Raw genomic sequence first — 15,180 nt, 5'->3', positions numbered from 1 at the left:
ATCCACCAGCCGCTCCTTGGAAACCCTAGGCGGCAGTTCTACTCTGTCCTATAGGGTCATTATAAGTCAGAATCAACTCGATGCCAACAGGTTTTTTTGGGCTTATTCCTATATTTGGTGCCTACATTTATTAAGAAAGCCATGCCCCAAATAGTACCTGATGGCTGGCAGAAAATCACAATTACTGGCTAAGGAATGGGAAAATAATTATTATTTATTTGTATAAGTAAAAATTCTAGAATGGGGTAAGGGTGGGGCAGAAGATTAATAGGTTCTGGTTCCAATTAAGAAGCTAAAGGGGATTAGAAAATTCAAAACACAACTGAAACTTTAAATATTATTTCCCTTGGTTAGTTAAAGCTTAAGCCAATCAATCCTCTCTCCCCTTTTCTGGAGAAGCCTGCATTATTACATATGAGTTGTGTGCTGTAGCTAAGGCGAATGCAATTGTATTAGCCACCCTGGACTTGTTTAAATCACACACAATCCCCATTCTAATCTCCTGCTTGTATTGCAGGGGCTTATTTATTATTTTTTTTCTTTCTAGTTCAGAGCAGGAAAGAGAAGGTAGAGACACAGGCAAATTTTATTTCCTTTTCCACCTCTGCTCTCATTTAGAAAAGGTCAAATGAAGCTTTCCATAAATCTCATGCCTCAGGCCTTAACGCTCATTTTGATAAGTATTACAATTCTCATTATATATTAAAGGAATTATGTACCCCACTATTTAAATCACGGCCCAAAGTACCTCATGAAATTTCTTTCCAGCTTTGAATTCTACTATATCTGGCCATGAAATGGAACTGACAAAGTATACTTTAAAGTCTTAAACCATGTAGATTATTTTATAGAGCAAAAAACTGACCTTCAAATTTAGGGATCAGGTGTTGCTTGTTTCATCATCACACACTAGGGAAACCACAGGGTACAAGGCACTGTACTAGCTAGACATGATGGGATTTATAGGGTTCAGATTACTCTCAAACTCTTAAGACCTCCAGGTTTACTGCCAATCCCCTTGCCTACATCTGTCACAAATACAATCCTTATACTGAAAAAATAATCACTTGGAATACTATTAAGATGGTTGTATTCAATGAGAAGAAAACGTTTGAGCGCTAATCTCTTCAGTGTCCTTGGAAATCTAGTTGAGATCAAGCTGCTAAGGTGGTGAGCTCCTTGAGGGCAGTGGCTATGTCTAGCATGGAGGCAACATGGAAATATCATTCTAATTTCTGCATTGGTGGTTTGACAATGTTGGTAGTGAGTAACATCTACACCCTACACCAGGCTCAGTAACAGTACTTGGCATGACCAACCTTAGTCATCACTTTGGTAAGTGCTTTGGCACGGGCCACTGTTGCTAACCACCATCCTGACGCAGGTCCTTCACATCTGCTCTCCTATGGATGGAAAAAAGGAAGTGTCTAGTGTCCATTCATTGGCCACGTCACCTCCAACCCTATCCTTTACTCACGCCTTTCAATTCAGGCCCAGGAGAAAATGATTTCATTTTTCAGAAAGGAAAGTTAATCAGACAAAGCTACAGTACACTTTTAGCACATTAAAGACTTGGTTGAATGCAGAACATCCTTAAGAGTGACAGCTGAGGGAACCAACCAATGAGTACAATGCTGAAGAGGATTAGGAAGTGTTCTGGCAAACACTATAACAGACAGACACAGTAGCACAATGGACAGAGCAAGGCCTTGAGTTCTAGAAAATGAAGCTCCTAGTCTCAGTTTATTATAAAGCTAGAAAGAGAATGTATGCAAAAGTGTTCTGTAAACTGTTAAAGGAAATGGATTATTATCAGTCATTAGCTTGGAAATGTTTTGGGCAATTCTTTGGGTCTTGCTTCCCCTAATGATAAATCTGATAACACATATTCATCAAATAATAATGAAATAACTCAAGTTCTTTAGAAGAAAGATGCTACATGGGAATACCAAAGCCTTATTAACAATAGTAAATTTCCCTCCATCTGATCATTTCTCCGCTTTTCTACTAAAAACCTCTCAAACTTCAAGTATCAGCACAAATGCTACCTTCCCTGTGAAATATTCCCTTAAATTCATCCAGACAGAACAAACTGCTCCTTTTCCTGGGTGCTAACAGTTCAACATAGACCTCATTTTGTCACTATCTCCTTCTACCTTGTGTTCCAGAATACATCCCAGCCATCTCCTCCATTAGGATGTGAGTTTTCCGAAGGCAGAGACTGTCACGTTCGCCTCTGAATCTCCCCCAGCTTCCTAGCACAGTGCCTTGCATAGAGTAGCTGCTTAATCATGTTCCCTGAATTGTGCTGAATTTAGTCTACTTTGGCTTTATGGTGTTTTTTTTTTTTTCTTTTTTTTAATCTTAAAAAAAAAAAGTGAAAAGGGAGAAGAAACTTAAGACTAATGAGGAATACAGCACAACAAACATGTAAGATGCATAAAGAATGGCTTCATTCTTTGCATTCCTGCTTTGGAATGCCCACTGCTGATCTCTACACAGTTTCGTCATTGATTGTTATTAGTGAGAGCAAACGTTAGAAAGCACACAAAGGCAGACAATGTAAAAACCCACCACACGTCATACAAAAGGTCTATGTGATTTAGAGCTATTCTCAAGGTTGCCTTTTGCTTCAACCTTAATGGCAAAATTGGTACCGTAAAAGCCAACACAAGACATATTTGCTCGGCTTTATACATGCAAAAATCAGTATCACCTTTAGATTGAGTTGGGCATCTGCTGGGTGTTTCCAAGCAAATATGCATCTTCTTTTGAGGCACAGTTTAAATCAGGTAGAAGCTTGGGTATTTCAGACTTGATGTTTGTGTATTAATTTGTTGGCAGCTTCTAGAATATGTGGATTCCCCTGAGATTAAAAGGAGAAGGACCTAGCACCTTTATTTTCTTTCCGTTATAGTGATGCCTTATGCAGTGATGCTTTCTCTATCAGTAAGCCAAGTACCTGGATTATAATTCATTATATTTAGGCAGTTCTTTCCCCCATCTTCCACTTTCCTAGCTTGGAGTTTACCCATCTAGGGTATAGCCAGGGAATATATGGGTCATTTTAATAGTATCTGTCTTATCTTACAAGAACTCACGTTGCTGGTCAGAAAATAAAACTTATGCAACCTAACTGGTTTACTGTCCTAACAGACTAATACGCTCCTCTCAAACACTTGCTAACACCTCTCCTTCTAGCTTCCACCAGATGGGCTCTGTTGGTTTTCATCCTAACTGTTGTACTTGTATCACTGCATTTTCATTTACAAGCTATATCAGATTCTTTGGAAATAACCAAGCACAAATCTTGTTATTTATATATTCATTCAGAACTTGTTATTTTGCCTCCTACAACTTTGCCCTCTCAGTATCTTCTCTTTGACTATAAAAGTTCCGTCAGTAAAAGAAACATGTCTATTCTATACAAAGGTATGGAGAATGTCACTTGCAAACAGATAATTTCTACAGATTGTGAACACAGCCAGCTAGCTGTTGATTTCTACCGTCTTGGGAAAGGATGAAAATTTAAAACGGCTGGCTGGAATCCACTGAGTTCTAGTCATACTAGCTTTGTAGATAACGAGGCTAGTTATTTCTAAACAACTTCTAACACATTATTAGTATCATCTGAATAGAGCTCAGACTCTGCAACTGCAGAGTGTCTAAACAACCATACTTGTCATACTCCCCATGTGAGCCTCTTATTTTTGTCCTTTTCTACTGCTGTGCCCCTTAACCTCTCCTTGTTTCTTTTTTGTAACTGTCCCTTTAATGGTTGGCTTTATGGCCTTCTCATTCCAGTGGTTACTTCTCTTGACTGAGGGATACTAGCCTTAACATAGTTTTTGTGAAAAATGAGACGACCAGAAGAAATTCACTTTTAAGTGGCAGCTGCCACCACCACACAGAAACATTCATTCAAGATGGCTTAATAGAGACAGTGACTCAATGTATGACTAGAAAATATAGTAATTCGCCCAAGTGTGAAAGGAGTTAATATTCTCTAATAACTCCTCCAAGATGACTAGTTGCTGATTAATATGTATTTGACTTAATTATTTTTAAAACTGGCTAGGTTTTGGAGGGGAAGAAGTGTAACATAAGAGGGGGAGGGGAGGTGCTTTTAGAATCCCTGATTAATACAAGCGCCTGCTTTCAGAAAATCCTTCATTTGAGCTATTCTTTTTCCCATTGAATGCATGACATTTTAGAATTCTTGGTTGTAGCAGCAACCCAAAAAGGCAGAATCGCAAACTTGCACATCAAAAATGGAAAAAAAAAAAAAAAAAGGCATCGTGATTTGGAACAAAAACCAAAACAGACTAAAACAAAAATACAAGCAGCAGCAAAATCACTGAACCTAACTCACAGTATCTTTTTGAAGACAGGGAGGTTAGTTGGTTAAATATTGCAGTGGTCTAGTAGTTACTATCTTAGCTTTGAGAATTTAAATGTTTTAAGAATGCACATCCAGAAGCGGCACATGTAGAAAAACCATGGTAGCCAAGAGACATCTGAACTACTGCTGCCTGGGCCACCCTGTTCCAATCAACATGGATTTCCAGAGTTGCTGTTCTATGGTAACTCTCAGTGTGAGAGACAAAGAAATAGAACATTTTTAGAAATCAAGCAAAAAATGGATGGGAATACAATACCTGGAAAGTTTATCAAGCATGCTGACAAGTTTCATGGCTTCATATTCTTTTTGTTCTTCTGTCATTTCATCTATGGGGTTTGGCATTGGTTCCTCTAAATGACCAGTGATAAGATTAATGCTACAAAAAGAAAAAAAAGTTATGCTGTATGTTTTAAAATTATGCTCTTTCTATACTTTTCTGGTCCAAGTTGTAAGTTAATTTTAATAAGAAAGAGTTTAATAGCCAAAAAATTGGCAGTAATTTCAGTAGCAATTTTATGGTATAGAACTGCTATAAGAATTTTTTGAAAAATTTACTTTTCCTACTAATTTACTTCGGGAAACGAGCTATAGCTATTGTTTTTAAAAAAGTAAAATTGACTTGCCAACGTTTTTTAAAAAAGGAATGGTTGCTTTTTAAAAATATAAAAATTGATTGGTGCCGTTAGGATAAATATCCTTGGATGCTCAGCTTATTCATTAATTGTAAGGGGACAAATGATTTCAGAGAAGGAGAAATGAGGAAATCCATTTTGTGATATAGCATAAAACAAGCATGTCAAAAAAAATGGGAAAAATGATGAGAAAGGCTGCAATCTGGAAATGAAAGCATGCCAATTTATAATCTCAGGAAATTAGTCCATTAGTGAGACCACAGAGGGCAATGAGTGTTTAAATAATAAAAGGTAAAGCAGAAGAACAATTTTAATTAGATTTGATCTGACCTAGATGGAAAAAATAAATAAAAGGAATGAAATCCAGCCCACCAAGAGACAGGTATACCATTCTGGCTTTCTGGAAATAGATTTAATATAGTACTTACGCATAAATAGTACATAGTATAAAGTCTTATAATACCGACCAAGCTATTCTCTTAGATAAAAGCTAACTTTCTGTTTGTTTTTTGAGGAAGAAGAATATAAGATAATCATTCTTGAATAAAAAGATTTCAGTGTCTGCTTGTATCTGCAACTTAAGCATCTTTCTGGAGATGCAGACAAGGAGGTTACAGAATCTTGTACCAGCCAAATACAAATGGTTTATTTTTAACGATCAAATGAAATATCTCTGAAAACAGCAAATTGCTAGTAAACTGCTTTCCAGGGTCTACAAACACAAATGCTTTCAGGGGCCAGGCCTTCAAGGTAAGCAAACTAGTGAGTGGGCCAAGTACACAGGATGTGGAGTGTTGGGGACTAGGGTAAACTAGAGAACAGAGCCAGTATAAATTTAAAAAAAAAAAAAAATCATCATGTGGGCCAAAACAAAGACTCTGTGATCAATTAGATACTCTGGTGGCCAGCCTGCAACCTCTGCTTTGACTTTCACTTGGGCAAGTTACTTTCTGTAACTGCCCAGGGCTTCTCTCACTTGGAGTAAAGCTCTTACTACTAGAGCTCCTTCTCTTCTACATTCCTCAGAAGCTACATGACACACAGATTCTGTGGCAGGACTCAGTGGTCGCCATCCTCAAAAACCAGATCTAAAACATCTGTTTTACCATTCTTGTACAAGACCTATGCCTAGAGCATTGGTTAAAAAATTTTTCCCTTCAAAGCAGTGGAATCCCTTTTTCACAAATGTAATCTGCACAGAAACCGGATATATAAAATAGATAAAAGTAGAATTGTTCAGACAGAGGAAGGAATATGGATGGCCCAGGAGAGTGGGGGGCCTAGAGTCCCTTCCATTTGTCCCCCTACCCACTTGTTTCCTCTGGGGATGTGGGGAAAGAATTTGAAGACCCACAGGCTTGTCAGGGGATCTTGGCTTTGGCTGTACATTACAATCACTTGAGAAACTTACATAAAAAAAAAGAAAAAAGAAAGAAAAAGAAGGTTCTTGGGCTTCACTTCAGACCAAATGAATCTGTATTTTTTTTTCTAAGCTTTCCAGATGATTCTGACACACAGTGAGGTAAAGAACAACTGGACTAGAGTGCCTGATTCAGATGTTCCTTTTGAGCTACTACGTTCTATCCTTTTTTTTTCAGGTGCTTATAAAACAGAAAAAGGACTCTAGTAGGAGGCCATCAACAAAAAATGCTGAATGGGGTCATAATATTTCCCGAAAGTCAAGAACAAAGAGGACCCAAACTAGCCTTCTGAGAAGTATGAATGAAGTTTTTAAGATGTATCCAGATGCCACACTAAAAATGTAATTCCATCACTCAACTATTATTTGCTTAGGCATATAACAAGCAGACATCTGCTTTCACTGGTTTCACTTCTGCCATCTGATAAATTAAAAAAATAATTAGCCTTATAAATAAAGGTACTTACTGCAGACACATACCACTTCCCAACCAGACAAAGGAAAACAGGCTTAGAAGAAAGTTTAAGGGAAAACAGACATGTTAATTATATAGATCATGCTCATTTACCTCTGGAGAGAAAGTTTCTCTCCTCAAGTTTGATGGAGGTGTGATTTTTAAAATCAGACCCTAAGACTGTTTTAGGATATAATGACATTGGCATAAGCCATCATGTGCCTCAGGGGAAAAATGTGTCAGGAAGTATTGTGGTATTGTGGCTACCACAGTATACAAAGTCAGGACATGAATTCCTGGAACAGGACACATTTGATTCTCTTCTTGATTCTCTAAAGAGTTTAGTGGAGATGATGTCCATTTTCCACAAGCAGATCTCAAGTCGTCTGGTGACTAAAATGATTTCATTGCTTGTTCTGAAATTAGGTACTAAAGTCATAAAATTCTTTCCTATCTGAGCATAAAAGCAGCAGCCAGAAATGTATTCTTATAGAATAAGAACCATACCACCCTTTATCTGTGGAGTAAAGCATTCCAACCCCTCAAAGTCACACCAGGAAATTCAGGTTTTATTTTTTCCTTTAAAAAGACATTTTCTCCCCTGACACTCAGAAGAACATAAACAAATCCACACAAAACACAAGCTGGGGCACTGAACTGTGCCACTCTCTAATGGGAAAAATGCCAACGTGCTGGGGGCAGAAGGCAGAGGGACACTGTCTCTCCACCATCTTCCACTCTCGCAAACCAGAATCTTATGTAGTTTCCCTACCCAGAGAGGGAGAGAAAATAAATAATAGTTACGTGACACCAATGCTGTGAGGTTTCATAAAATAGATTATTTTTGCTTGACCAACACCTGACACCTTTACAACTGCAAATAGTAAGTAGTCTTAATTTTCTACATTTCAGGATCACTAAAACCAACCAACCAACCAACCAACCAACCAACCAACCAACTAACCAACCAACCAACTGCCATTGAGATGATTCCAACTCATGGCAACCCCACGTGTGCCACAGCAGCACTGTGCTCCATAGGTTTTCAATGGCTGATCTTTCAGAAGTAGATCGCCAGGCTTTCTCCCGAGACACCTTTCAGTGAATTTGAACTGCCAACCCTTCTTTCAGTTAGTAGCCAAGTACAATTCTGTAGTTACTTTGATTTTGTTCTGAGACTGATTCTTAAGGTGCTTTAAGGACACTAATTGTGGTGGGTATTTTACAGAGTAATTTTCTATTTATCATGATTTCTCTTACCTTGTCTCAGCTCTGTCCTCCTACCCCAGCTTCCTACCCCTCCAATCCTCAGATTATTTATGTCTAAACTCTTATCTGTGGTATTTCACTGTGAACTTTGTATTATACAGGGCCATTATACGAACTGATAGCAGCCATGGGGCTAGAGACTAAAGGATTAAGATAGCCTGAAAAAGTAAGAGCAAATGAATATATGTATAAATGCTGGAATATATTTCAAGTCTTTTGCTCTTTCTTCAAACTGCTGCTTCCTTTGGCCAACATTAATAGCACTAGGTCATTTAACAAAGAGCCATAAAAAGTTCCCACGGCTATAGGAAAATTAACATCAATCTCTCACAAGTGTGGCTTAAACACTAAAGTATTCTGGTTAAAGGGGCTACAAAGTCAGCTCCCTACAGGGGCTAGGCAGATAAAATCAGGAAATGGCTAAGCTGTCAAACCAAAGGAGCTTATGCCTGGTATAAAGGGGACCACAGCTACTCAACCCCAGTAGTTGGCTATTGTCATGGATTGAATTGTGTCCCCCCAAAATATGTGTCAACTTGGTTAGGCCATGATTCTCAGTATTGCGTGGCTGTCCTCCATTCTGTGGTTATAATTTTATGTTAAAGAGAATTAGGGTGGGATTGTAACACCCTTACTAAGGTCACATCCCTGATTCAATGTAAAGGGAGTTTCCCTGGAGTGTGGCCTGCACCACCTTTTATCTTACAAGAGATAAAAGGAAAGGGAAGTAAGCAGAGAGTGGGGACCTCATACCACCAAGAAAGCAGTGCTGGGAGCAGTCCTTTGGACCCAAGGTTCCTGCAGGGAGAAGCTCCTAGTCCAGGGGAAGACTGATGACAAGTACCTTCCTCCAGAGCCAACACAGAGAAAGAGCCTTCCCTTGGAGCTGAAGCCCTGAATTTGGACTTCTAGCCTACCAGACTGTGAGGAAATAAATTTCTCTTTGTTAAACCCATCTATCTGTGGTATTTCTGTTATAGCAGCACTAGATGACTAAGACAGCTGCCATGTGAGAATGCAGGCCCAATGTTATCAAAACCTTCAATTTTTCAAAAAGAAGCTGAAAATCCAGATTCTCATCTGAAATACTTGAATTCTGAATGTTGGCAAGTAATTAAATTATTTTAAGACGCAATATGTAAAATAAAACAAAAACACAAAACCAAATAACCAATACTATATGGGTCACACCAAGCAAAACATACTAGTGGGAAAGGAATCAGGGTTTTCAGGAAAAGTATTTTGTAAGCACAGATCACGGAAGAAGAAGGTGGGTGGGAAAGGAGATGTTACATGCAAACAAAGCTGGAAATGTCTTTCCAGGAAAAAAAAAAACAAAAACCAAAAACCCACCAGAATATCTGCCTCCCCCATACTTTAGATGATAATAAAAAGAACAAAGTGGAAATTTGCCATGTCCTGATTTTCTTGAATCCCACCCCCTCCCCAACGATATGTGGAGCTTGATAAAGGAAAGAAACTCAATCATCTCGGTATTCTATGCTGAGAAGAGGCTAATTAATAAATTCATTTATTCAACAAAAATTCAGTGAGCACCTACCCTGTGCCAGGCACTATTATTCTAGGGATATCTCAATGAACAAAAACAGACAAAAAACAACAACAAAAATCTCTGCCCTCATGGAGCTTGCATTCCACTGGGGTAAACAAACTTAATGAATATGTAACTTACATGATATGTTAGAAGGTGGTAAGTGCTATAAAAATAACATCAGTGTAACATGTAAGGTGGAGGGGTGAAGGTACGAGTATTATAATTTTTAATAAGTGGTCACGACAGGCTTCACTGAGAAGGTGACATTTGAGTAAAGACCTGAAAGTGGTGAGGGAAGAAGGTATAGATATTCCAGACAGAAGGAAGTCAGTGTGAAGACCTGAGGCAGGAGTGTGTCTGGAGTGTCTGACAAACAGAGAAGAGGCCAGTGTGGCAACAGCACAGTGAGAAAAGACCCAAGAATACCACTGTCAGACTGACTTATAGCCATTGTGGGGTTTTGAGCACAGTGACATGGTCTGACTTACATTTTGAAAGGATCACACTGTCTGCTGTATTGAGAATAGACTGAAGAGGGTCAAAGGTAGAAGCAATAAGACCAGTGAGGAGGTTATTAAAACGACCCTGGAGAGAGGGATAAATTCCACTTGGACCAGAATGGTGGCAGTGACAACAGAGACGGCTGGATTCTGACTACATTATGAAGGTAGAACCAGCATTACTTGACAGATATATGAGAGTATTTACTGAACTAGAAGGAAATGAATAGAATTTTTATGCTTTCGGGGATATCAAGGTATATACAAATACATTTTCTTTCTCTTATTTTTTATTTTGTTTATATCAAAGAAAGATAACAGATGCTCTGAGAACAGAGAAATTATTTGAAGGGCAAATTCATTTCTCCCTTCGACTAGCTTTGAGGCAGAATATAAAACCAAACCCACTGCCGTCGGTTGATTCTAACTCATAGTGGCTCTACAGGACACAGCAGAACCGGCCCACAGAATCTCCAAGAAGTGCCTGGTAGATTTGAACTGCTGACCTTTTGGTTAGCAGTCATAGCACTTAACCACTATGCCACCAGGGTTTCCAAGAGGCAGAATATAGTAGCAGTTAAAAACACAAGCTCTGAAGTCAGGTCATCTGACCACTCATGAACTGTGCCCTAGACAAGTTGTTTGACCTTGTTGTGCTTTAGTTTCCTCATCTGTAAAGTGAGGATTAAATTAGATAATATCAGTAACACTCTTACAACAGTGCCTAGCACATATTAAGCACTCAGTAACTGCCAGATGTTATCATTACCAGAGGCCCTGGTTAACATGCTTGGCTGCTAACCAAAAGGTTGGAGGCTCGACTCCACCCAGAGGTGCCTCAGAAGAAATGCCTGGCAATCTACTTCCAAAACATCAGCCATCAAAAACCCTATGGAGCAGAGTTCTACTCTGACACACGTGGGGTTGCCATGAGTCAGAATCCACTCAAACGCAACCTATTTATTATTATTAGCATAAGTGAGCCACTTGCTGAAAAATAAGCAACCCAGAAGGTCTCAGATGATCTAAGAATTTAAGTTACTGTATTCAGTTAAATCGTCACTGTGGAGATTTACATGCAACCTTCATTAACTAAAAGAGCCATGTGACAATTGGGTGCTTAATGGAGTGTGCTATAATTAATTCAGATACGAAATATTTTGAAGAGACATCAGTTTGTGAAAACATCTCAAGTAATTTGAGAATTACTGTATAAATATAGCACTGATTCCGTATTAAAGAGTAAGGTAAGTTAGGAAACCACATCCTAACCCAAGTCTCTGCATTGTAATAGCAAGGAAAGAACTAGGATAATATGCCATTCTTTCATTTATATATCAAATATTTACTAAATGTCTATCATATGCAGCCATATAAACATTTGCATACTGTTAACATACATGAATACCAAACTGCATCTAAACCAAAAAACCAAACTCGGTGCCATCGAGTCAATTCCGACTCATAGTGACCCTACAGGACAGAGTAGAACTGCCCCATAGGGTTTCCAAGGAGCAGCTGGTGGATTAGAACTACCGACCTTTTGGTTAGCAGCTGTAGCTCTTAATCACTACGCCATCAGCATTTCATCTAGTCATTAAAAATAAAAAAAGCTCCAAAACGTCTTTGTAAGTTACTGTGGTTTTTAAATGTTTCCTATGTTGAGATGCTTGATAAAGAGCCATATCCTTGATATAAAATATACAGAAAATGGATTGTTGTGAATCTGTAAGAAATGAAATCTGGAGCAAAGCTCAGCACTGTAATTCAGGTAACACACCTGACCTCTTGCTGGCCATTTACCCAAATTATAATACAAAAGAAAAATTAGAGAACTCAATTTTCAAAGTGCAAAAGTGATGGGATGTACATATCACAAAGGCTGGTAAATTTTTTGAACCAGTATACAAACAGTTAAGTGCCAGACTACTAGCCAAAAAGTTGGCAGCTGGAACCCACAAACCCACTCAGAGGCATCGCAGAAGACAGGCCTGCCTATCTGCTTCTGAAAGGTCACCAGCATTGAAAACGCTATGGAGCCGTTCTACTCTGCACATTTGGGGCCGCCATAAGTGGGAATCAACTTGAAGGCAACTAACAACAATAACAATACATGGCAGAAATGGCAATCATTTTATTTTCAACTCTTTCTTTAAGGAAGCTAAATTCAGATTGTGTTTCATTTACACTAATAAATTCCAGTTCCTATAATGTTAGTTAGATCCAATTATACATAAATATACCATCCACCACAGCCTAAACTGTGCAAAAGAGAAAAATCTTCAAGTCCTGGTTTCTGGTTCACTTGCTTCAAGAAATATTTAAAAAAAGGAATCCTGACATTTACATAGCCCCAGTATAGGAAGACAACTATAATGGGACTTGACTTAAAGCAGTGTAACAAAACCTTGACAAATAAAAGAAAGTAGTCTCTTGCCTTGTGCTGAAGAAACTATATAGCTACTGCCACAGCTACTGCTGAGGTAAACATGGTCAAAAAGGAAACACTCTTTTGAGTTTGCTTAATACAATAATTTTAAGCTTTTGGATGTGATTATGAATTAGTGTGGGATGTTAAGAATGGAAAGAGGTGTCCTAGAGTTCTGCTCACTTTGGCCACCCCCTCCTCCTGCTTTTCCATAAAAGCAGCCCTTTAAAGATACCTCTTTAGACCCCTAGGTTCCTGTAAACCCAGCCGGAAAGTCCCTGGTCTAAAATAAGCCAAATGTCATTAGATACACATCTTTCAATTAATGTCTGGAATGATATACAAACCATATCAGCTAGTTACATTATATGACCTATACAGTCAAGGGGCCTCCATGCACAGAGGCATAAAAGAAACAAGTATAAAACTTAGAATTTAGAAATTTGGTTTCCCTTTGATACAGGACCAAAGTTTATCTGAAAACTTTAAACAAACTTGGTGAGACACACACCAGAAACCTGTGTGGCATGTAATTTGATTCTATGAATATATTTTGTCTAAGTGTGCTAATTGCAGAAAGCCATTTCCAGTCCATTAAATACATTTATTTTGACACAAAAGGGACTGTTGTGATATTAACTGTCTCCCGAAGCCTGAGTGTAAGCTCTGCACAATTCTTGGTTTCAGATTCCACTGAAGGATTACAGGTTACCTTGGTGCATTAATCAGAATCCACTCACATTTTTGACAACGGGCCTAGGGCCAACTGGATGAAGGGTAATTTCTCTGCCTCTGCTAATACTAGCAACTGTTGTGAATAAATGCATCATAAGAAAATCAGACTATCTTGGGAACTCTAACTGGTGAAGAGTAATTATGGGATAGAGAAGTAATCCTTTTTAGATGCTGCCTTTATAAGCTTGACTAGACTGGTAAAACTCTGGGGTACTTGAAAAGTCTTCATAACAATTGTTAGGGAAAAAGTTCTTTGAGCTCTGTGGATCATTCCCCACAGTACAAAGAGTCGTCTTGCTTGCAAAGTACTTTGTTCACCACTACTTAGATAGGGATAATATGAAGAAGTATTTTAAAGTAACAAACACCCCACCAAACTTTGTCACTTTAATGAAGGTGATTTGAGAGAAAAACAGATGCAAATCTATGTGAAGGGGAAAGATGTGACTATACGTGACTCATATATTATAATGAGCAATGTTTAAGAAACACAATTTACTAAGATTTCACAACGGTAACTATTCTGATCAGACTAACACACCATTCCTATAAACAGGTATAAGCCAGGTTCAAAGGCAAAAGATGATTCCAATTAGGGATTTAAGGTCTTAAGTATAGAAACTTTCTATGATACAGAGCCAAGAAAACAATCTCAAACACCATGATCCTTAATTTAAACAAGATACTTTTCTGAAATCTTGCATTGCTTTCATAATGGGACACAATTCTATTCCCCGTATTACTGGAAGAGACCCAGTGTTCTTGTGTTTTCTTTGAGTTCCTTCTTATTCTAGTAGAGTTCTGGGGCTTGCTAGATATATGACTATTATCATTATGAAAGTCTCCTACCACACAAAAATCAACAATACACACTGAGATGTACTGATATCAACCTTGAGTACTCATGAGAAGTTTTGTTAGCTGATTAAGTCCCCATACCCTGGGACACAATGAATGCCTAATGTAACTTCCACCATTTAAAAGTAAGAGACATCTCAAGGTATATTTTACTGTCTCAAATGGACAGATATAAAATAGTAAACTGATATGGAAATACAGTTTATGGAATGGAAAAATCAAGAGCTAGGAAGACTAATTTAGAATGATGACTTCTATAATTAGAGAAAGAATAAGGTATGGTTCCTCTAATAAGCATCAAACACTTGATTAAAAAAAACTTAACTGCTTTTGAGTCTATTCCAACTCTTGGCAGATAGGGATACCCAATTTATAACATCCAAACGGAGGCAGTCTTAAGAACTTACTGTTTAGAGTCATTGCTGGCTTTTCCCCAAAAAGCCTTTTTATCCCCCTAGGACACACTCTACACGATCCTTCTGAGGTTGACAGTACTGGGATGCTGAAAATCACACTGATCTACTCAGACCTGATTTACCAAGAAACAGGTCATATACATCCTGCCTGATTAGGGGCTAATCATTTCTTTTACCTTCTGACAACCCATCATGTTTATATATATAAACAGGGCATTAAAGGACCTAATTTGCAGACAATGATTTTCTATCCTTGGTCACCAACTCCATACTACATGATGGACACCACACTCCATAATATTTTGTTAGTAGAAAACATAGCATGTCAACATCACTGATAATGCCAAAAGGGAAGGGCACACCTTTTAACATTTGTTAGGCCAATAATAAAAAACAGAGCTCATAACTTCTAACAAGTGGAAACTAAGAAATTTATCTCGAGTGGGGGTCAGGAGGCGAAAGGGATGGAGAGAAACGGAAGGAGAGGCAGTTTGTGTTGGAATAAAAAAGA

At 38.3% G+C, this 15,180-nt stretch overlaps 1 protein-coding gene across 8 annotated transcripts in view; it reads right to left on the bottom strand.

The window, feature by feature from the left end:
- The window catches only part of RIC8B (RIC8 guanine nucleotide exchange factor B), a 142,866-nt gene that overhangs the window by 10,251 nt on the left and 117,435 nt on the right, over nucleotides 1-15,180 (bottom strand). For 4 of the 8 annotated variants that reach the window (XR_002823648.1, XR_002823649.1, XR_002823650.1 and 1 more), the window contains exons 9-10: nucleotides 4,659-4,778; nucleotides 1,320-1,403 (exon numbers count right to left, since the gene is read on the bottom strand). The exons of 1 other annotated variant lie outside the window; for it this stretch is intronic. Coding sequence is in view for 3 of the 7 variants with exons in the window: in XM_023729006.1 (XP_023584774.1) it covers nucleotides 1,364-1,403; nucleotides 4,659-4,778 (160 nt within the window). In the remaining 4 variants the exon portion in view is untranslated. 3 more of the 8 variants (XR_002823651.1, XM_023729007.1, XM_023729004.1) reach the window with 3 other exon arrangements.

The sequence above is a fragment of the Trichechus manatus genome, unplaced genomic scaffold (assembly GCF_000243295.1).
Source record: "Trichechus manatus latirostris isolate Lorelei unplaced genomic scaffold, TriManLat1.0 scaffold00027, whole genome shotgun sequence".
Lineage (NCBI taxonomy): Eukaryota > Metazoa > Chordata > Mammalia > Sirenia > Trichechidae > Trichechus > Trichechus manatus.
The sequence above is the reverse complement of the archived record's forward strand: the minus strand, read 5'-3'. Positions and strand labels throughout refer to the sequence as shown.